General features: G+C 35.4%; 1 protein-coding gene across 1 annotated transcript in view; it reads left to right on the top strand.

The window, feature by feature from the left end:
* Positions 1–22,066, top strand: part of TBC1D32 (TBC1 domain family member 32) — an 86,976-nt gene that overhangs the window by 32,681 nt on the left and 32,229 nt on the right. Inside the window, exons 21-26 of the mRNA XM_031054064.2 lie at positions 1,453–1,571; positions 2,187–2,303; positions 5,407–5,495; positions 17,622–17,744; positions 18,964–19,072; positions 19,858–19,951. Of these exons, the coding sequence (XP_030909924.2) occupies positions 1,453–1,571; positions 2,187–2,303; positions 5,407–5,495; positions 17,622–17,744; positions 18,964–19,072; positions 19,858–19,951 (651 nt within the window). The remainder of the gene's footprint in view (positions 1–1,452; positions 1,572–2,186; positions 2,304–5,406; positions 5,496–17,621; positions 17,745–18,963; positions 19,073–19,857; positions 19,952–22,066) is intronic.

Genomic DNA, 22,066 nt, shown 5'->3' with positions numbered 1-22,066 from the left:
TGATGTTAAAAAAGATCAGCTGCAGGGAATAATTATACTTTATTAGCAAAGAATGCCTAGATGTCCATTGATTTCTTCTTGATGGAACTTTATTCTTTCCAACCTCTAAGTCATCTACTTACCTTGATGCAGGGTTGTATTTGTTTTGGTTCAGTTTACCTTTTTTTATTTCCTTAAATTAATCAAAATCTTTACTCCATTGTTTTGGATTTCCAGAAATTTTGTGTATGTGCATGAAGACATTTACATCTGTTAAAAAAAAATGTTGCTTACAATTTGCAAGTGCTTCTTATTGATCTACAGATCAGAATTGATAACTGTTGATTTCTGTAATTTATATGTACTTTTCCATGGTTGCTGGGTGCTCAAAGAGTGAGAAACTGTGCAAAGGCCCGAATGTCATTGGTGCTCTTATAAAATAGTGAGATGGAATTCAGATTGTCTGAATTGACAGTTCTTCTTGTATGTCAACCCATGCCACAAAGTCCCTTCAGATTCATTTCCAGATACCTCAACTGTTGCCATACCCACTCAGTGGTCTAGGTAGTTCTTATGTTAAGACTAGAATGTTACCAATAAAGTAAAGCTACTTAAGTTGCTAAGGAAGTCCATGAGGTACAAAAGTTTCCAAGTATCTTTTGAGTGTCTAGAATTGGCTGATGCATAATTAAAATGACTTGATGGAAAGACTCAGAAATGTAGGCAAATTCTGCCAGGAATTCAAGGAAACTGCTTGTTTTTTATTTACACATCTGGGGTCTTTCAGAAAGGAGGGAGCAGATCTACTTGAGGAGTAACTGTCTTGTTTGTGGTTCTCAGCCAAGTTGCTTCGTATAGCCTTTGGCATCAAAGACAGATAATAAGCATTGTGTTTCAACCCTGAAAGGAGGTTGTATAATGGATGTGAAGTTTGTATTGAGTGCATAACTTAGGATAGTCATCTAACTCTGGAATCTCCAAACCTTTCTCTTGTATTTTAAAAGGTAACATTATAAAGTCAGCTAGTAGTACTTCTATTAAAAAGATTTGTTTCAGTTCTTAACTTTTCATTGTGGTATATTTTCATTTATTAATGAGTTATACTAAATCTGTATTTTTTTTAAACCATAGAGACAATGCTAGCTAAGCCTTGATCTGTAGCAGTTAACTTGTTAAAGAAGGTCAGCAGCTCGTTTATGTGGAATGTATATAAATATCATCCTACTCTAGTGTTATAGTCTTTGCAAACTGTTGCTGTATAGCTTAGATTTAATATAAGGAGGTTGCTTGACAAAGGATTGAGAATGGCAGGGAAAGTACCCCTCAGGCAGTCTGTCTTGTGAAATTGTAGTCTACAATGTAGAGAATATTTGAGAATTTGAGTCAGAATTGTGGTGTAAAATGTTTTTATCATGAAAATTGTTTTTCTGGTATTCTTGTCATTTTCATGATTAGAAAAAAAAATTTGTTTAGGCTTTATAAAGGCACTTGTAACTGAATTATGGGCTCTTCTGGAGTGTGGAAAAGAAGATTTAAGGATAACTCAACCCAAATCTACTCCTATTGACCCTATTGACCGAAGCTGTCAGAAGGTGAGAAATAACTTAATCTTCTGTATTGGCATGGAAAAAACAGTGATGTATGTCAGATAGGATATACATACCTTTCTGCAAATCTTTATTGCAACTATACCAGCTTCTTGACACATAGGACAAAATTAGTATAATACACTAGTCAAAGGATGACTGACTGAAAGCATTCTTTTGTTTCATGGCAAGTCACAATGACACGGATCCATTAAAGTAAATATAAAATAATACATAACAATCTTGACAAAAGTGAAATTCTTGAAATACTGGCCATCAGTTCATGTCTCTGATTACTGTAGTTAGATCAGAGACAGTGACATGTTTTAGAGTATGCTGTGTCTCTAGATTTTAGAATTATGTGGTTATAAAAATACTGTAATTTTTAAAATTGCTTGTACAATTTGGTGAATAGTACATATTTCACAGCCATTGCTGCCCTTTTAGAATATAGACACCTGCCAGGTTTTGCATTCTCTTTTTAGGCAACATTATTTATGTGAAGTTCAGCCTATAAAGAAGAATAAGAATAAATTTAAAGTAAATGGCAAATTGTTAATATTTACTTGGTTAGACTTAATGGATTAATGTTTCCCGCTGCCCTTTTTTCTCTTTTTCTAGTCTTTTCTGTCTCTGATAAACTTGCTTACATATCCTGCAGTTTTTGAGCTCCTGAGTAAACAAGATATACCAAATAAGCCAGTGTATTCATTCCGTGAAGTACCTACAGGTATTATCGTAAGTACAATTTTTACTTTGAGAGAAAAATAAATACTTCTCTAAAGATATTTTTCCTGAGAAAATGTTACTGTAATAGTAGAATATGCTTTTTCTTCTTACTGAAAGATTTTGAAATTTTCTGCATTTTATATTATATACAGCATGAGGGCAGTATATGCACATATCACTTCATGTTAAAAAAAAAAAAATTGAAATCCTAAAGGTAATATAAAATTTAATCTGTGACCTTGAGTGGCAGTTAAAATCATGTTTGTTTGTTTTTTTCTAATAAGCTAGCACTTCGAATTGCAGCTGTGTTTTAAGTGTTTGTTTAGCACAAGATCTGGATTTATGTTAGTTGAAGTTGTTTAGACAGAGTATACCGTGATAGTGTGTTTTTGGAAGGGAGTTTTTAGTTCTTTTATGTAATACTGTTTTGATGATTTCAGAAGGAAATTTTATGATAAATTCTATTTTTTCCAATTCATTCAAAGTTGGTGTGTCCGCCAGTGGATAGTTCTCTTCAGTCATGAAGTTTTCTGAGGCACTGAGGGCAAGGGATACAGATCTATGTTGAAAGTGATACATTATTTGAGAGCTGTCAGATTGGGGTAGATTTTAAGTAATAATTTTTGTGACTGTTGAAAGCTTATGTTGTTTTGGCTTTTGAAGCACTTCAGTATTTTGATGGAATTCTGCCAGTTTCTAGAAGTAGTGATGCTGCTACAATTATGTATGATACAATTAGAAGTTCTGTGAACAGTTATAGATGTTTTGGATGGGGATTGTCTCACTAACTTCTGTGCAACAGTGGGTTTTGCAACCCTAAGCTGGACATCCAAGATTATATAACTAACAGAAGGGAAATAGTTCCTCTGATGTTAATTTAGCAGCTAATGGCTAAGTCTGAATGCTCAGAAAACTTCTGGGGTTAAGCAGATATATAGATATCTTATAACTGTATTTTTGGGCAATGATTGCAGAAAGCTATAGAGAAAAGATTTGACCAGATGTAACTGTGGTTAAAAAGCAAAGTAAAGGCAATTTCAGTGCCACCAGAAGATTTGGTTAGAAGACTTCAATTGCTCTGTGTGCTAATTTTTTCTGTATTTGTGAATCATGTCACATTACCACAGAATCTGACTTTTAATATTTATGCTGAACTTTATTTGATAGCACACAGAACTTCATCATCTTTGTATGCCCTTTATTTCTAAAATATACAGGATTTAAACCTTTCTTCGTCTATATTTTTGGCTAACTAACTACTTGCAGTACTTGCATCATTGACTGAACAGATCATCAGTTGAGCTTTTACTGCTTTCAACTGTTGGCTGATCAGGTTTATGAGGTTTTTATTTTGTGCCCTTAGGAATTTTTTTCTAACTATATACTGCCTCAGGTTGTTAGGGACGTTTTGGCGTCATGGTTTTGGTTTGGTTGAGGTTTTGGTTGGTGGTTGTTTTTTTTTTCTTCCTTTTTTTTTGAGGGTGTTTTTTTTGGGTTTTTTTTTTTTAGCTCTCCTTGCCATATTTTAGAAAATGGAGCAGATAAATCAAATATCAGCAGATAAATCCCTCTACCTTCCACCACTCTTCCTTTGAGAGGTTCTTCAGTACACAGGAATCTAGCTTGGAAGGTACCCTCCAGATCTGTAGCTTTGAAAGGCATGCCAAAGTGGGTGAAATTTCCTTCTCCTTGCCTTCCCCCATGAATATGGAGAATCTTATTTTTAGATGGTGTTTCTTAGGTAGTCAAAGTAGATGACACCCTACCTGTAATATTTAAGCTGTGCTCTGCAGTTGGGCAGTGCAGATCTGTCTGCACATTTTTCTTACTGGGCCTTGTGTTGGACGCTGTTCGTTGTCTTCCTTCCTGATCTCCCAGATCAGAGCTTGGTTTGCTTTCTCAGTAGTCTCATATCTTTTGCAAGCTCCAAGATTTGATATATAGATAAGAGGAGGAGGTTGTCACCAGAGAAATAGCCCTTGGTATTTAACTTTTTGTATGTTCAAATACCTAAAAAGCCCCAAACAAATCAATTGCTTTTATTACCAATTTTATCAACAACTCTGAGGTCTGAGTTGAATTGTTTTATTGTGAATTTTATTGTGAACATGCTATATGGAAAAAGTGCATTTTTCACAGCTGCCACCCAGAAAATCTAATAGGGAAGATATGGTTTCACTGTATTCTAAATAAGAATGCATTTTTTGAAGACAAGTACTTTGACAAGTACTAGATTATTTTTTTCTCTTCCTGGAAGTTTTACTTGTAGAGTTTACTTTTCTCTCTGTTTAAAAAACAGAGCTGTTCTTGATTTCATGAAACAACGGATCCTTACTTTCGTATCATATTGATATGACTCGATCTAACTAGTTGAATAAGTACTCCCTCAGAAGTCTCTGAAACTATACTTCTTATACATGGAGAATATTAAAGTTTGGATTTAATCCAGATTATATAAAACCCACAAGGACTTTGTAGCTTGTTTCTTCTGACCATAACATAGCATAGCAGTCTGTGTCTGAGATGATAACATCAGTGAATGTGTTTATGCATTTCTTAGCCTTTTAATGAAATAATTTCTTTGGAAGCAGTTTCAATATGCAGTGAACCAAAGCGGAAGATAATTAGGTTGGATCTGTGGAAGAAGTGGGAAGCAGCCACAGATCATTGTCTGTTACATGAGATGCTGTAGGTAGGATAAGATGTAAGCCTCAACATCCAAGCCAGGCCTTGCTACAGTGAGAATAAATAGCTGTGTTTTGAAGCATGTAGCACTAACTAGTGTTAGAAAGGGTATTATACTAAAGGATTTGCTGTTCTTTTCAGTAAAGCAGATGTATGCACATTTCAAACATAGGAAAAACAGTTTAACATTTTTGTTGTGGATTAATACTAAAGGAGAAATGGGATATTTGATATGCTAGGATCTTTTATCTCCCCTAACCTTTTGTATGGTTTCTTTTTTGCCATAGACATTTATGGTGGACAGAAATAATTCCACAGTGTGTTCAATAGTAGGTTTCATTTTATAGAAAACATCCCTATGAAACTGTTGCATGCATAAAATATGAAATCATACATCAGGTTTTTAATATTTGTTGTCTTTTGGCAGGATATCATTGACAGGCTTATAATTTTGAACTCAGAAGCTAAAATTCATTCCTTATTCAGTTATGAGCAATCACATATCTTTGGGCTGAGGTAAGATGCTCAGTTTTTGTTCTTTGTTCACATTAACTAAATAGGATACCGCATGCTTGGATGCTTTGCTTCTGATAAGATAACAATGTTTGGTTTCTGTTATGCATGAAGGTGAAATTCCCTCTTTTTTTAACGTAAGAAGATTAAATGAAAAATGACCTACAAAATGGAAATGGTGATGTATCTAATCTTATTACCTGTAAATGGATATGTTGTAATATGATATGCAGTAACAGAAACTGCATGTTGTTATTTCACCTAGTTGATTGTAAAGAACATGCAGCACAGCCATTGTAGCACATAAACAGAAAAACCCTCCACAGTACTAAAGTATTTTTTACCATGCTTATATTGGAATTGGGTATATCTAGTTTCCCTGTACTTAAAATTATTTTTTAAAGTATTAGTTTAATTATCCCCAATTCACCAAAAAGTATTTTGAGAAGTGCCATTTAATCTCAACTATTTCTAGAACATAAAGGAAGACATGCTCACATTGTTGGGTCATGCTGATGTTTTGTAATATTAAGTGCTTTATAATATTTTAGCATAGAAATTGGGTTCTGATTCTTTTCAAATTTGAATATATAAATCCTTGAATTCACATTTTTGTTATTAACATATTTAATGTAATTGATGTAGAAGATCTGCTGGATTGTTCTTTATAGCATGGAAAAAATTAATAACCTTGCTTGACAAGATATAGCCCAATTGATTAAGTACTGTGATGTTAGCTTTCTGCAGCTGTATTTTTCCCTTGATATCACAGTAAAATTATTTCATACCTATGTATAAATAACCATAAGATACAGTATAGTTTGCTGATAAAGATGAGCATGGAGGAGATGAACAGTGGCAGAATTTGGAATTGAAAGATAGATGATTTTGTCATACAAATCAGAAGTTTTAAATGCTGCTTTGGAAGAAGTCACTAGATGGTTAGGAATGAGAAGTCCCAAGATGAGATTTGAAAAATAAGATATTATTTTTCATTAAGGATTATACTGAATTCATAAAAAGCTTGACAAAACTCCCACTGATTGAATTAGGATAAGGGAAAGTGAGATGTTTTATGGTTTTAAAATTATAGTTTAGTTTAGATTGTATTCTGTCTTTGTAAGGTAGGATGTTAGGAACACTTATAAGATGTAGGCAAAACTGAATTACTCAATCTGATTGTGTATGCGGTTGACTCTCATGCTGTAAGACAGAGGCTGATGGTACACAAATACATGGAACGTGTTGAAGTTAAGGTGAATGCTTACAGTATATTTTTAAGGAGACCTACACCCTGTGAAGCAACACAACTATTTGTAAGTACACATATGAGCAATGCAACAAACTCATCTGTAATCATGTAAAAAAAATATTGTTACACGGATAAGAAGATTTTTAGAGTACACTGTGGTAACGATGTGTACTGCTGCACACTGACAAAGTAAAAAAACAGGTGAAAATCCAGCCAAACTTCCAGATTTCAAGAAAAGTTTTTGTAGTATTTTCAGTGTGGAAACCTACTCCTAAAACTGGTAGATATCATAATAATTAAGTAGTAATCAGGCAAAGGAAATATTTTTGAAATATTTAAATATTTTCAGTGGAAGCTTTATATTCTGCAGGGATTTTTAGAATCTCAATGATACTTTTTTTTTCTTAACTCTTAAAAAGCTATGTTTCCTACCCCCTAGCTTTCTTTACCTTTGATGTAAAAGAAAGGAAAGTGAAATTCTAGGGAATTTAATATGAGTCTCCTTATACCACAAACAACATAAGAGTGCGTTTATATACTGATCAAATGGCTTCTGAGGAGCATTTGGGGCTTGCTGTACAAATGTTTTTTTTACAAATAATAGAGAATTAGCACATACAATTTATGACTAATTCTACTGCCTGCACAGTGAGAATTTTTATTCTTACATTTATTCGAAGTTCCCTATTAAAATGATACAAGAATTCTGGATGATTCTGGAATTCATCATGCTTGCTATATTGTTTAAAGTGTTAAGGCTTAAAAGAAACCCTACGCTATATTATCTGAATATGAAATGTATTACGATTTATCTTAAATACCTTTTGAAAACAAGTTCCATGAACATTTCTGTGAGTGCTCCTGATTGCAGACATCTGTATTCTGTAAAGTGAAACTTGCCTTGTGTAGTTGGTTCACTCCTTGACCAAATTCCATCAGAATACCAATTTCAACAGCAGTTAGATCCAATAATATCAAATGCTTAACATATCTGAAAATGAAAATAAATTAGAAAGAGCAAAACTCTGCTGTTATGTAGAAATAAGATACTTAAATGTTTATGGTAACTACATTATTGAAAAAGTGAACAGTTTTGTGAAACATTTATCTAGAAACATTTCTTTCTGCTAGACTTAATACCAGGGATACAGCCAAACTCCCATTCTTTTAATCATTCACAGATCTGCACAGCTATATACTTTGTTATTTGTATATCTGGCTCACCCAGAGCTGAGTGCTGAAATTCAGATCTACTTAAGTTACAGGTTATACTCTGACGTCCTGTAACCCACTTTTGTTGTTCAGAAGAGTTACAAATTTGCTTACTTGAAAGTTGAGCAACTCTGCAATTTAGAACTACATTTTTGTTCATGTATATACTGTGCTTCAGTGACTTAAAATTATTTTGGTTACTAGCTGTGTAACTGTATTTAAGACTTACATAGGTATAGGCCTGTTTAATCCAAAACACACAAGCATATCTATTATACTTCTAATGTTAATATTGCATTTTCTGGTCATAGAATTGTAGAAGGGTTTGGGTTGGAAGGGACCCTAACAATCATCTAGTTCCAACCCCCCTGCTGTGGGCAGGGATGCTTCACACTAGACCAGGTTGCTCAAAGCCCCACCAGACCTTGCCATGAACACTGCTAGGAATGGATGAGGCAGCCACAGCTTCTGTGGACAGTCTGTTCAAGTGTCTTACCACCCTCATAGTGAAGATTTTTTTCCTAATATCTAATCTAAATCTGCTCTAATTCAGCTTAAGCCTATTATCCCTTGTGCTGTCACTACATGCCTTCGTAAAAAGTCCCTGTCCAGTTCTTTTATAGGCTCCCTTTAGGCACTGGAAGCTGCACTAAAGTCTCCCCTGAGTCTTCTCTTCTGCAGGCTTGGCAAGCCCAACCCTCTCAGCCTGTCTTCACAGGAGAGATGCTTCAGCCCTCTGATCATTGTGGCCCTCCTCTGGAAATGCTCCAGTAGTTCCATGTTCTTCTTGTGTTGGAGGCTTCAGGACTGAATGCAGTACTCCAGGTGGGGTCTCATGAGAGCAGAGTAGAGGGGCATAATAACCTCCCTCGACCTGTTGGACACACTCGTTTTGATGTAGCCTGGCAGTCTTGCAGAGGCTCTGAGGTCAACTTTCCTTTTCAAGCTTGCCCACTCTGAAAAGTTATGTGCATGCAATAGAAATCAAAGCGTAAACATAGGGAAGGTAGATATGGTTTTGCATAATCAATATCTCTCAGTCTATAAAGAATGCTCTATATAGAATATATTCCATAAAGAATATAAAGAGTGTGTTCAGACAGACTAGGTTCTGTGTGATCAAGGTAAAATACTTTGTTCCACAGCAAGCTATAGCCTAGTGCAAATATTTATTTTATTTTTTTTTCCCCAATTTTTAGCTTGGAAGTATCTTGGCCTATGATTCTTCTTCAGTAGTTTCACAAAAAGTTCTCTGGTATTCCTTTAATTGCAGTTATTGCATACTTCTAGAATGAGATTTATTCCCTTGAAGGTTTTTTTAAACAGTTTTTTTTTAATAATATTGACAACTGTTTAAGAAAAACTTCAGACAAGAAGTTGGAGATAAGAATAGAAAAGTGAAAGTCTATAGATAGTTCCTACTTTGTGGATTGAAAGATTTTTCAAGATGTCAGTTCAACTTTCAATTTCAGTGCAGATTTGTACTTATTTAGACTCAGGAAGTTTCTCAAACAGCCAGTATTGGTTGATAAAAGAACACTGAAGGCTGTCTCAGCCACTCCTTTGTGGCTGAGAAATATGGATGTGTAGGAACTGATGCAAAAATTCTCAGTCTCTTTCTTTTACAAGATTCTGAAGTTGAATTGCTGCCAGAGAACAAATCCTAGAAAAAGGAAGTTCAAAGCAGTAATTACGGTAATAAATTTTAACATGGAAAATTCACTTAATGATCAACTTTATTTTTGCAAAAATGTACAAATTGATCTTATTTTAGAAGTTATTGAATATGAGAGAAAATTCTTGTAAAGGTTGCAACATTAAGGATCCTAACCACCTCCCTTTCAAGGCAAAGCTCTTTGAATCTTCTTTTATATTAACAAAGGAATTAAGTAAACATCAGTAATATACTTTTTCAGAGTGGTAAATTATATCAAGGCAACTTATCTAGTATTTAAATATAAACATATGCATAATATATATTTTCAAAGCCTCTGCATAAAGCATTATTCAGGTATTTACATATTGCTGTTCTCTCAATTCAGAAACTTGAGTTTTCTGTGAATGTTAGTGACACTGTGCTGTTAGCTGGATTAAAATGGAGCAAAGTACAAAATTTTTACCTTTAATAACCAACCCCCAATCCCTAATAAGTATCATATAAGTATACTCCAAAATAAATCCAAAGGTACCCCATCAGTGTTGGCTTGCATGAAAAACAGAAGGAGAAACACTGCTGGGAACAGACACAGACTGCAGGCAGTAGATGGGGATCAGATCTGGTCTTAAGGCAGCTTTGCAAAAATTCCCCTCATTTATTGCTTTGGCTATATTATATACATACGTCACTATTGATACGATTTTTTGGGGCTATAAGTCAGTAACACTTGTAAATATTGTGAGGTCGAAAGGTCTTTTGTGTGTACATTCTGAATTAGAAGAATCATTGTTAGCCTCATACTTATTTGTTCACTGAAACACCTCCTGCTAATGAGCATCAAGCACCAAGTACAGCACTGTGTTCAAGTTTGGCTTTCTGAGGAAAATACCTGGGAAACAGATTAAATCTTTTTCCTTCAGATACATAAATTGGATTGTTTAATTTTAAAGACACAGTGTGCTTGCTTGGCATTAGAGATATTTGAAGATTACCTATTTTGTAGAGTCACAAGTTGATCTGCAATGAAAAACAGATTTATTTTAAACCTGGGTAAGGTAAGGCTAAAAAAGAAGTATTTACAATTATAATGCTCTGTGTGAATCATATAAATACATTTATGTTTCTGGAGAATTATAGAATATTGTAAATATTAGTTTAAGTGACATATTCATCAGTATCAACCCCAGAGCTGTAGAGCCCTCTGCAGATAGGAAAAAAAATATTGGCTTGTAATTTTCAGATTTGTATAATAAATATTTTGACATTAAGTCACTTTTTTGTCATATGAGATATCATTGTGAATATTTTTTTTTCTTGTAATACTCATTTTATTGCTTGAACTGGTGCAGGAGATGATAAAAATGCATTTTGTTGGCCTACATAACTAGTAGGAGTAGTTTTAGGAGAGAAAATTTAAATGGCTTATACGATACTGACATCAGAATCAATCAGCATCTTGGAATTTGCCTCAAAACAATATGTATTAATGAAAATTTCATCTAGTGCACTCCAGTGAAATACAGATGAATGAATTAAATCCTACAGGAGCTGGAAGACGAACAAACGTGATGGGCAAGAGATAAATTTGTGGGTTTAGGAAATGCAGGTAATAAACACTCCTGCATTCTTTTCCATTGTTTTTTCATCTGCATTTTAAACACGTTGTTTTCCATATACTTGCATTTTAATGAGGTAGATTCAGCATATAAAATAATGTTTGCTTAACTGTACTTACATTATGTGTATTGTTAATTAAGAAAATGTGTGATTTTAATGGTCGCAACACAGTGGAAGGAGCATTAATTACCTTGTTTTCTTAAGGTAGAAGATTTGAAACCTGATCATTATTCTTCAGGTCAATCTGCTGTTCAGATTTGTCCTCTCTTTCTCTGTATTAAAAAGCATCACGAATAACAGAAGCCTTTCTATATAATTTTTTTAAAGTGTCATTCATTAAAAATTGAAGCAGGACTTTTTATTTAAAACTGGTTTTAAGCAAATTCAGTTTGCCCTTTAGAAAACCTGGCATTTTTTTACTACTTTCTTGTATTCTTTCCCATCTTTGCTGCAAAGCCAGAAACAATTCCTTAAGTCTTGCTTTTTGTGTATCTTTATTTTAAATATCCTGTCACAGCCCATGAGCACTGTTGTCTGATGTCACTGATGAGTCTTTTTGCCCACTACCATTCTAATGATTGGCTGGTACATTTAGTCTTGCAATAAGATTTGTGGTGCTGTTGGCTGGATGTATTCATGCCACATCCTGGAGCATTCAACATCCCATATCTTTGTGTATGGAAGAAAGCCATATTCATGGAGTTCCTCTTCTCAGAGGAAGGAGTATGGTAAGAGGAGGGAGGAACTGAGCTTGTAACAGTGTTTCTTTCTTCCTCTGAATCTGCGAGATTTGAGTATGTTGGAGGCATTGAAAGTCTATGTAGTCCTCCAGTTATTTACTACCAAATTTTTTTCAATTAAATAAGGAAAATTGAATTAATAATTAGTCAGTGACCTATGATCTATTATTTTGTTTTCTGTTTAGTAAGTGATATACATTTCTTTGGAAACAAACATCTTCCAAGTGTGCATGCTGGATGTGTGAAGGAAAAGACTTCTGTAGTAGTGATCACTGGATAGTGCATGTGTCCTTGAACCTTGTTTAATGATCCGAAGGTGACAAGAGTCTACATTAGCAGTGATGGGGATTAGCCACAGGTTTAACTTGCCATGCTTCCATATAGAGTTAATTTTTTTGTTAGTCTAGATGTTAAAGGAAGTTTGTTAGATTAATTTAAAACCATTTATAATTAATAAAATAGGAGCAATAGATTCCATCACAGGATTGTGTCACTTGTTGATGTTTTTTATTTTTAATTCACTGAGGGATATTAAAATGCTTCACTTGTGCAATTTAAAATCTGCTTCAATTCTGAGTCCTCTAGGTTGGCAAGTGATGCTCATGAAAAGCATTTCTGTTTAGTCAGGGAAACTCTTTTATAGTTAGTAATCACATTGCATGTGGTTTGTAAGTACATTGTGTAGTTGTAGGTGCTCTTTTGAAAATCTTTTCATGTGGAAAACATTGTAAGGAATACATCAGTCCCTAAGTTCTCTTACTGGGAAAGACATGATTGCCCTGAGGTAGTAGCTTCCAGTGCCCCAGGCATTGGAGGTATAACTCAGAGTACTGTGTTTCCACAAGGTCTGATGTTTTTCAGGACCACTATGAGCATTGCCGTCAGTGGAATAACTAAAAGTCTTGATCCTTTAGCAAGACCGCATGCAGAGGTGTGTTCTCTGTGCTCATTACTAATGCTCTTTGTGCAGCCTGCAAAGGCAGTGTACAAAGCTTTGCATGGCTGAAGCTTCCACGTGCCCTTCGTGTTCTAGCATTTACTGGGTAACTTTTGGCTTGCTTTCTCCCCCACCCCCTTCCTCTGACCATAACTCAAAGCTTAGTAAAAAATCAGAATGGTTGTGTAGGCTGTGATGTTTGTTTTGAGGCCATCCCCCATCATGCTGACACTGGAATTATTTAATGAAAATTTTGCTTTGTGTTTCTCTGTTAGTATAAATATTGGTACATATGTTCATTTAGCAAAAAGGAGGTCCTGCTACTGCAAAGAGCTTCCAGTCTTTGCTTTTTTCCCACTTATGTTTTAATATTGATTCCTGGAAAAGAAAGACCTTACTTTGTCCCATATACAGCATAACATTTGTAGACAGTTATTTTACACTGGTCTGGGCAGCTGTGCCTGAATCTATAGCAGGCAGTAACTCCAAGCCAAAAGAAAACCTTATACTAAAGCCCAGTTTAGTCCTCCATTTTGGGATCACATCTTTATAGACAGCATAGATGCAAGCATTTCAGGTTTGGTTAGCCATTACACACTGTCTGGATTCATATTATGACTGCGATTACAGCAGCTGGGTGAGTGCTTAGTTGCTGTCTGTTGTCCACCACAGACTAGTACTGTGTTCATGAGCAGTACCTTGCATCTTTCCTTGCCATCTGGACATTTGCAAGCATCTCTGAAGTGAGGACAGTGCATCAGATTGTTACGAGAGTAAGGAAGAAGAGAGTACGGGAGTATAGTGGAAACTGCTGAAAACTAGAACTGGGTTTATGGTAGTAAAGATAGTGTTTGAGAGGGGTGTGATTTGAAGTTGGGGGGAGGGAGACAACAGAAAATGGGAGTAGAGGGAATATCATATTATTCTATGTTCTTTAAAGGAACTTAGAAAAAATATAGAGAAATATGATCATAAGCTATCCTCTTAATGTGTGGTTTTAGCAACTTAGAGAAATTCATAGGTGGCTTAATTATACTATGTTCAGCTGAAAAAATCTAGAGGCAACATAAAAATTAACAGCTGGAATTATTTACTAGTTGTTTTATGTTCCATAGAGGACCTTCTGTTCTGCCATAATTAAAGAATTCATTATGATTCCACCTACCAAAACCAAGGATATATCAGTTTATGTAGGTACATAAGTACTAGTTAGAATACCTTCTTTCAGACTAGAGAGTTCTACATTGAAGTATTAGTTGTGAAATTATAGTTCAAGGGGAAGAGTCCACGGAGGACTGTCCAAGAAAGTGAGGGATGGCATAGGACAGGAAATGGAGAATTAGGAAACAAAATTGCTTATTAATACTATATTTTCACAACTATGATGCATGTTTTGACTTTTCTGAATTTCTTTAAAATTTCTTTTAAATAAATTTTAAACTTATTTTTTCTGTATTGCAGTTTGTTTCTGGGAATATAGTATATCTTACTAGTAGCTTTCATGGAACTGTAGATTCAGGATTGATAGGGCGATTGAAGATGGAGCACAGCAGTTGGAATATGCAAAGTCAGTTTGACTAGAGAGCGTTATTCAGGGCTATATCCAGTTTAGAATATCTCCAGGGTTGGTGATCCTGCAGTGTATCTGGACAACTTGTTCCACTATTACACCACCATCACAGTATATCACAGTGGAATTCCATGTGTTTCAGTTTGTGCCCACTGCCTTTTGTTCTTTCACTGGGTATCAGTGAGAAGCATCTGGCTCCATCTTCAAACCCTACTGTGAGGTGTTTATACACATTGACAAACTCTCTTCTGGGCCTTCTCTTCTTTAAGCTGAGCTCTCTCAGCCTCCTTCCCTGTGTCAGACAGCTCAAGCCCTTAATCATCTTTGTGGCCTGTTCCTGGACCCACTCCATCTCATGCTTTTACTGGGGAGTCCAGAACTGGACCCAGCACTCCAGGTAGGGACTCACCAGTACTAATAGAGGGGAAGGGTCACCACCCTTGCATAATGTTCTGGCAGCACTCTTCCTTACACAGTCTAGGATGCTGTTAACCTTCAAGAGCACATTGCTGTCTCACGTTCAACCTATTGAGCACCAGTCAGTCTCACCTCTGTGCCTGGCAAAATCTTGGAGCAGATTCTCCTGGAACACATGCTGGGGCACATGAAAAACAAGGTGCTTAGTGACAGCCAGCATGGCTTCAGTAAGGGGAAATCCTGCCTGACCAATTTGGTGGCCTTCTATGATGGGGCTACAAAAGTGATGGACAGGGGTGGAGCAGTTGACGTCATCTACCTGGACTTGTCTCTAAATTGGAGGGACATCAATTTGATGGATGGACCACTCAGTGCATAAAGAACTGGCTGGATGGCTGCACGCAAAGAGTTGTGTTCAATGGCTCAATGTCCTGCTGGAGACCAGTAATGAGTGGTGTCTCTCAGGGATAAGCGTTGGGACCGGTCTTGTTCAACATCTTTGTCAGTGACATGAACCAGTGGGATTGAGTGCACCCTCAGCAAGTTTGCTGATGACACCAAGCTGTGTGGTTCAGTTGATAAACTGGAGGGAAGGAATGCTATCCTGAGAGACCTTGACACACTTGTAAGGTGGGCTGATGCCAGCCTTATGAAGTTTAACCATACGAAGTGCAAGGTCCTGCACCTGGGTCAAAGCAATCCCAGGCACAGCTACAGGTTGGGCAAAGAAGAGATTCAGAGCAGCCCTGTGGAGGACTTGGGTGTGTTGGTTGATGAGAAAATGAACATGAGCCAGCTTCAGTGTGCCCTCACAGCCCAGAAAGCCAACCGTATTGTGGGCTGCATCAAAAGGATCATGACCAGCAGGTTGAAGGAGGTGATCCTGCCCCTCTACTCTGCTCTTGTGAGACCTCACTTGGAGTATTGTGTGCAGTTCTGGTGTCCTCAACATAAAAAGGACATGGAATTGTTGGAACAAGTCCAGAGGAGGGCCACGAGGATGATCGGGGGACTGGAGCACCTCCCGTATGAAGACAGGCTGAGAAAGTTGGGGCTGTTCAGCCTGGAGAAGAGAAGGCTGCGTGGAGACCTCATAGCAGCCTTCCAGTATCTGAAGGGGGCCTACAGGGATGGTGGGGATGAACTCTTCATTAGGGACTGTAGTGATAGGACAAGGGGTAACAGGTTCAAACTTATTCAGGGCAAGTTTAGATTAGGTATAAGGAAGATCTTTACTGTTAGAGTGGTGAAGTACTGGAATGGGTTGCCCAGGGAAGTTGTGAATGTTCCATTCCTGGTGGTGTTCAGAGCCAGGTTGGATAGTCTTGGGTGACATGGTTTAGTGTGAGGTGTCCCTGCCCATGGCAGGGGGGTTGGAACTAGATGATCTAAAGTTCCATTCCAACCCTAACTATTCTATTATTCTATGAAATAGTTAGCATAAAATTAATAAAGCCTGAGGAGGACTGAAATTGAACAGATCAAGTTGTATTTAAGAAAAGCATTAAAAAAAAACTAAACCAAAACAAAAGAAAACAAAGAAAAAAAAAACCCAAACAACCAACCCCCACAAAAAAAACCCACAAAAAAACAAACAAAAAACTCCAAAACAAAACAACCCCCACAAAAAAAAAAACAACCCAAAACACCAAGTCCCCATGTATTATCATCTTGACTATTGAGTCCTTGGCCACAACTGTGTGAATTTGCAAGTGTTAAATTATGTGGAGAAAGGCTTTTTTGCTGTTTGTTAGTAGAAGCATATTGGGAATTACATGGAAGAGAAGTGTTGACTAACAGATTTCTAATTTCTAACTATGTATGGTTTAGTTCATATTAAGCCTTATGTGAATGCAAAATACAATGCTGATCAGGCTAATTTATGTGGTGTATTATGACTGTGATAAGAAGTAAAATTAGCAATAAGAATATTTAGTCATATTATTTTCCAGGAATGGGAAGCCTTGAATGAAATTTTTCTGTTGCTGAGTTAGAGTGAATAGATCAGTAAAAAAAAACTAATAGGATTTGAATTGCCCTACATCAGATTTATGTGAAATATATTGGATTACTTTCATTGTCTTGAAGTTATAAAAATTGTATGTAATCTGCTGTCATGTGCTCGTGATTATTAATTTCATTTACCATTGTTTTGTGTTTCTCTCAAAAAATCCCAACCCCAAAACAGTAGACTTGGTTGTTCGGGGTTTTATTTACATTTTAAATCCTTTATTGCTTTTGAACTGTGGTGAATGTGATTATACAGAAATGCTTAAAGACCTGTTTTGTAGAGGAAAGATATATTTCTATCTCCCTCTTCCCCCTTACTTAGAAAAACTGATTCTGAGTTGCCTTATCAGCCTATTATTGTATAATTTCCTCTTATTTCACATGGAATGTGTTATTAAGTCTGTGTTATTCCATGATTTAAACTGAAAACCAGACTGGGCTGACCAGTGAATATTTTTCCTTGTTGATCAGTGCATACAAAAAATCTGTTGGGAAACTTTCGCTGTTTGCTTAAGGCTGTACCTCTTTAGTGGCTAGAAAGGATATAAAAGAGATTCCTGACCCAATTCTGTCTGGGTATTTTTTTATGTTTCGTATCTCTCAAGTTTTTTGTTCAGCTCTTTTTCCATTCTGAGATCTCATAAACATGTTTGCCTCTGTCTTACTCTGCATTACTAGATTCCTGACTTATGCACTGTCATTTCATGTGTCCTGCAGGTTATTAAATGTACTGTGCTGTGAGCTCAATACCCTTTTACTCTTGGAGAGTCAGTATAAAGTGTCACAAGTTTTACTAACAGCTCAGGAGGAAAATGTCATAGAAACTTCAGAAGGACCAGGGTAAGAAGTGACTGATATAAATGTTATTTTGACTATAAACCTTTCTTCCTGAGAACAAATACATGTATACTTTAGTGGCTTTAAACATACAAGTGCTCTCACTGAAGCTGGCTTATAATATGTAAGTTTACTTACATGCAAGTTTGTCATCAGTCTTAAATTGTGAGAAGATGCAACAGTCTTGGTTTTAATCCCACAACCACGTTAAAAGTGTAAGGGATAAAAAAAGAAAATATTTTTCTCATTTTTATTTGTGTTTATCTTATTTCTTAAATAAAAAGTGCAAAATTTATGGATGTAAATATGCCTATTAATAGTACCCCTTTATGTTTTGTATATAATATAAAATTAGGGTATTGTTTTAATGTTTATAAATTAAAGGCACCATCAGTACTTTTTTTTGGTGTTTTTTATTTATTTATAACTTAGTCAACTCTCCAACTTTTGTGACTTTCCATTGCTGATTTCTAAATAAAATTGCACAATACATCCTTTCAAAAAGGAAACTCTATTTTTGGGACAGAAATGGACTGTCATTTAGTCACAGGCATGTTGTCCTTTCTCTCAGCATGCTGAGTTGGAGAATCTTCCTCTTAGTGTTTGCTACATGGGACCAGTACAGAGTTTAAGCCAAACAGTATGGGTGAGATCTCAGCAGATATAGATGACTGTTATTTACCATTTGAGGATGAAGCCTATTATTTCCTTACTATTTAAAAAATTGTAAGAAACTTGGTGTATAAAAACTGATTTTTATTCCATTAAAAAAATTATGTAGCTTGGGCCACAGAGTGACTTCAGATAACAAGTTGGCTGCATGTCAAGTTATCAGTAACTCTGCTTATTTGTGACAGCAGACATTTGCTGGTAGGCCAAATAAGGAGCAAATTTTATTGCCATTAGCTGTGCCCTAATTACTGAGCATCTGGGCATAATAAAGCTTGTAAAGTTTTCTACTCTTTTGCATACAGTAATTGTTCAGATGTTTCCAATCAGCAGTCAGTACAAAGTTACAATAACGCTTGCATACATCTCAAAATACTTTATGTTTTTGTTTGCTTCTTTATGCCTTTGTGTTTTCCAGATTGAGTTTTAACTCCAGCATGTGTTTCAAGGTATTCTTGCTTATTGAAGTTTTCCAAATTAAACTGCTGGTAAATCAAAGTTGTTCTGATTTTTTGAGGTTTTGGGGTTTTGTTTTTTTTTTTTTTTTCCCCAGGGATTTTATAATCGATGGTCTATCAGTGGAAAGAAATCATGTTCTTGTAAGGATAAATCTCATTGGAGGACCACGGGAAAGGATTTTGCCTTTGAGAGTATTAGATAAGGTTAGAAACTAAAGTTTTAGAGTTTCTCTTTCCATAACTCTTGCCTTCATTAATTGAACACTTTTGCTGATAATCAACATGTTGAACATGATTTACAAAATACCAGTCCATCTTTAGCTTTAGAAAGTGCTAAAATTTGTAAGAAGTGACGCACTGAAAAAAAATGCTTTATTTCCAGTATCTGGTGGAATGTGCATATGTGAAGGACATGCTGTGTTCAGATGTAATATCTATATTGCTTCATGTCAATGTTACTTTGCCTACTATAAAAGTGAATGCAATTCATCTTTTACTTATTTTCATATTTCTGTTTGTACTGTCTTCTTTTTATTTGATATTTTTTCCATGTTTGGGTTTTGTCCGCAGCATCTAATATCTGGAGCTTTTCATCAATGTTCTAACAATATAGTTTTTGTAAGCAGCTCCTTTAAATGTTCTGCTTCTCACTTGGCTGTCAGTCTTATAAAGATGAAATGCAAATTACTGTGCTGTCAGCACAGCAAAGATCAATGTATAAAATTGGAAATACAGTTTTGTAGGATGTTTTTGTGTGTGTTTATTTATTTGGTGAAATATAAAAAAAAACTGGTTCAAATGCTTTTTAGATTTTTATATCCTTTAACTTTTATTCGTTTTTCCTGTTACAGAAAATGTAATTGCAAATTACTGTATCAAGCATAATTCTGGTGCATAGGCAGTAATTCTGGGAACTTCACCTGTGTGTTAATCACGCAAATGCTGTTAATTCTTCTCCTAAATTAATTTCTTTCTGGTCTTGTTTCTAGGGCAGTAATTCATATCCTTGGCCAATGTTTTCATCGCTCCCTTTGCCAAGGTGCTATCTTGCAGAAATCCCTAGGAAAGGTGAATTCAGACAAGGTACGTATGAAGCATGCAAACAGTGCAGATGTCAAACAAGCATCTGTGTTGATTTTGTATCTATTTTTTTATCCTTCCTCCACACCTCCCTCCATCCCCCAAACTATAATCTCATAAGTATTTAAGGATTTTTGTTATTGTTCACTACATTTGTAGTTAAATAAGTTCGTTTGGATTTGCTTGCCTGGCTTTGTCCAGCTGTCAATCTGCAAAGCTCTGTTTAGTAATCTAATTCGTATGCAGACTTCAAGATTAACCTTTTGGCTCACCTTAGGTGAGTGACTCAGGAGATACATTTATATCATCTCTCCAGTAACTGAAGCAAGACAGTATGGTTAAGCTACAATTATTTTGTACACTATTTTCATGATTCAGATCCCTGTGTTTACAAAGCTTGGTGGTGTGTGAAATAGACAGCGTTTAGGATAGTTGGTTTCCATATTGAACATCAATTTGGAATGTGAGCAGACTGGAGAATCCTTTCAAGAACTACCTAGGCAAAGCAGTTTAATTCATACAGAGAAACCATTTTAAGGTTCTTATTTGCATAGAAAATGCAAAAGAACCTGATGAATGGTTTATAGGAAATAAGTAATTTGTTGTATTTGTTCATGTTTACTGTATCCTTGAGATGTGCTTATTAGAAATTATTTGTGAATTTCCTAAGCAGATGCAGATTTTCAGAAATGACAGAAATTCTACATTAACTCTATAATATAAAATAGTCTGTTTATGAATATCTGTTAAAAAGAAACAAAACCAAAAAAGTGATTCCCTTGTCTAATAAGGAAAGGCCATGTAGCTATAAAAGGGATTTTTTCTGTATCTTAATGTTAGCAATACCATTCCAGGCTTCCCAAGGCAATTTTCATAGGACAGCAACAAAATCACCATAAAATGAGTGCCCAATTGTTTTAAATATGTCTTTAAGGAGGCAGGTAATATTGCTCTTAGATTGGAAACAAGCATATTTTTTGTATCCTACAGAACCACTCTGCTGTCTTGTTCAGAGCAATTCTGTTGCTCATCATTAACCAGTGGGATAATGGAATAGATATTATAGTTGTCACTTTTGTAGGTGACAGCCACCTAGAAAAGCTTGGGTAAAACTTTTTGACTAACAGTAAATTGGCTAAAATGAAGTTTCAAAGTTCACAAATGTTTGCTGAAGTATTGAATTATTTTAATTTTAAATAGTATTTTTTATATTGTAGGTAACTGAAGTAAAAGACTAAAAATGAATAAAACATTTATTTTCATAGTCAAAGTATTTTGTGTTTTCTGTTTGAAAAAAGAAGGGAAAACAAGACATTGAAAATATTCTATTTCAGTTCTCATTAAAAGAAAAAAAAAAAATTGATTTCTCCAGTAAACTGAATATCTGATTTGCCAGACTGAGGCTTTCAGGATGTAGTAAGTTATATTGAAAGAAAGTATCAAAATAATTAGATCAAAAATGAAAAGAATGAAATTCATACATTGATATTTCCAGTGGTTAGTAAAAAAAGAAATCAAGTGCATGAGGAGAATATGGGGAATATCTGAGCTGTATTCTTTAGCACTATGGTATGGTAGTGATAGGAATACTCTTTTACAAGAGAGCTTAAAACTATGATTGTGAGAAAGATCTCTGGGTTATATTTATACAAGACAGAAGATGATGATTATCAGCTGAAGGTGGTGAGTCCTTGGGTGGAGTACCTCTAGCAGGGGCACTTGCAGTCTAAGGAAAATAGATACATTTGAGGGATTCTGGAGCACAGCTACGTATCACAACTTAGAAATGTGATATGCCAATATAGATTGAAATAATTGGAACTGGCTGATGCTGAAAAAACAGAGGTCATGCAGGTGTCAGTATTTTAAAAACAGTTATAGGGAAAGCAGGTTGATGGTTTTCTATGTCCATGTGCAGAAAAAGGAATAGTTTACTTACTTGGCAATAAAGATTTGTTATAAATTAATTAAAAAAATTCTAATTGGATACATTTGGAAATAGTGAAATCATCATTGGAGGTTTTAAGACAACCTCTTTGATGTTGTGAATATTCAGATTTCATGTCATGTGTTATACGGCTTGCTTGAAAGTTTTAAAATTAGTTTGGACAAATACTT

This window comes from Melopsittacus undulatus, chromosome 3, assembly GCF_012275295.1.
Source record: "Melopsittacus undulatus isolate bMelUnd1 chromosome 3, bMelUnd1.mat.Z, whole genome shotgun sequence".
Taxonomy (NCBI): Eukaryota; Metazoa; Chordata; class Aves; order Psittaciformes; family Psittaculidae; genus Melopsittacus; species Melopsittacus undulatus.
This window is presented reverse-complemented; position numbering and strand designations above follow the sequence as displayed.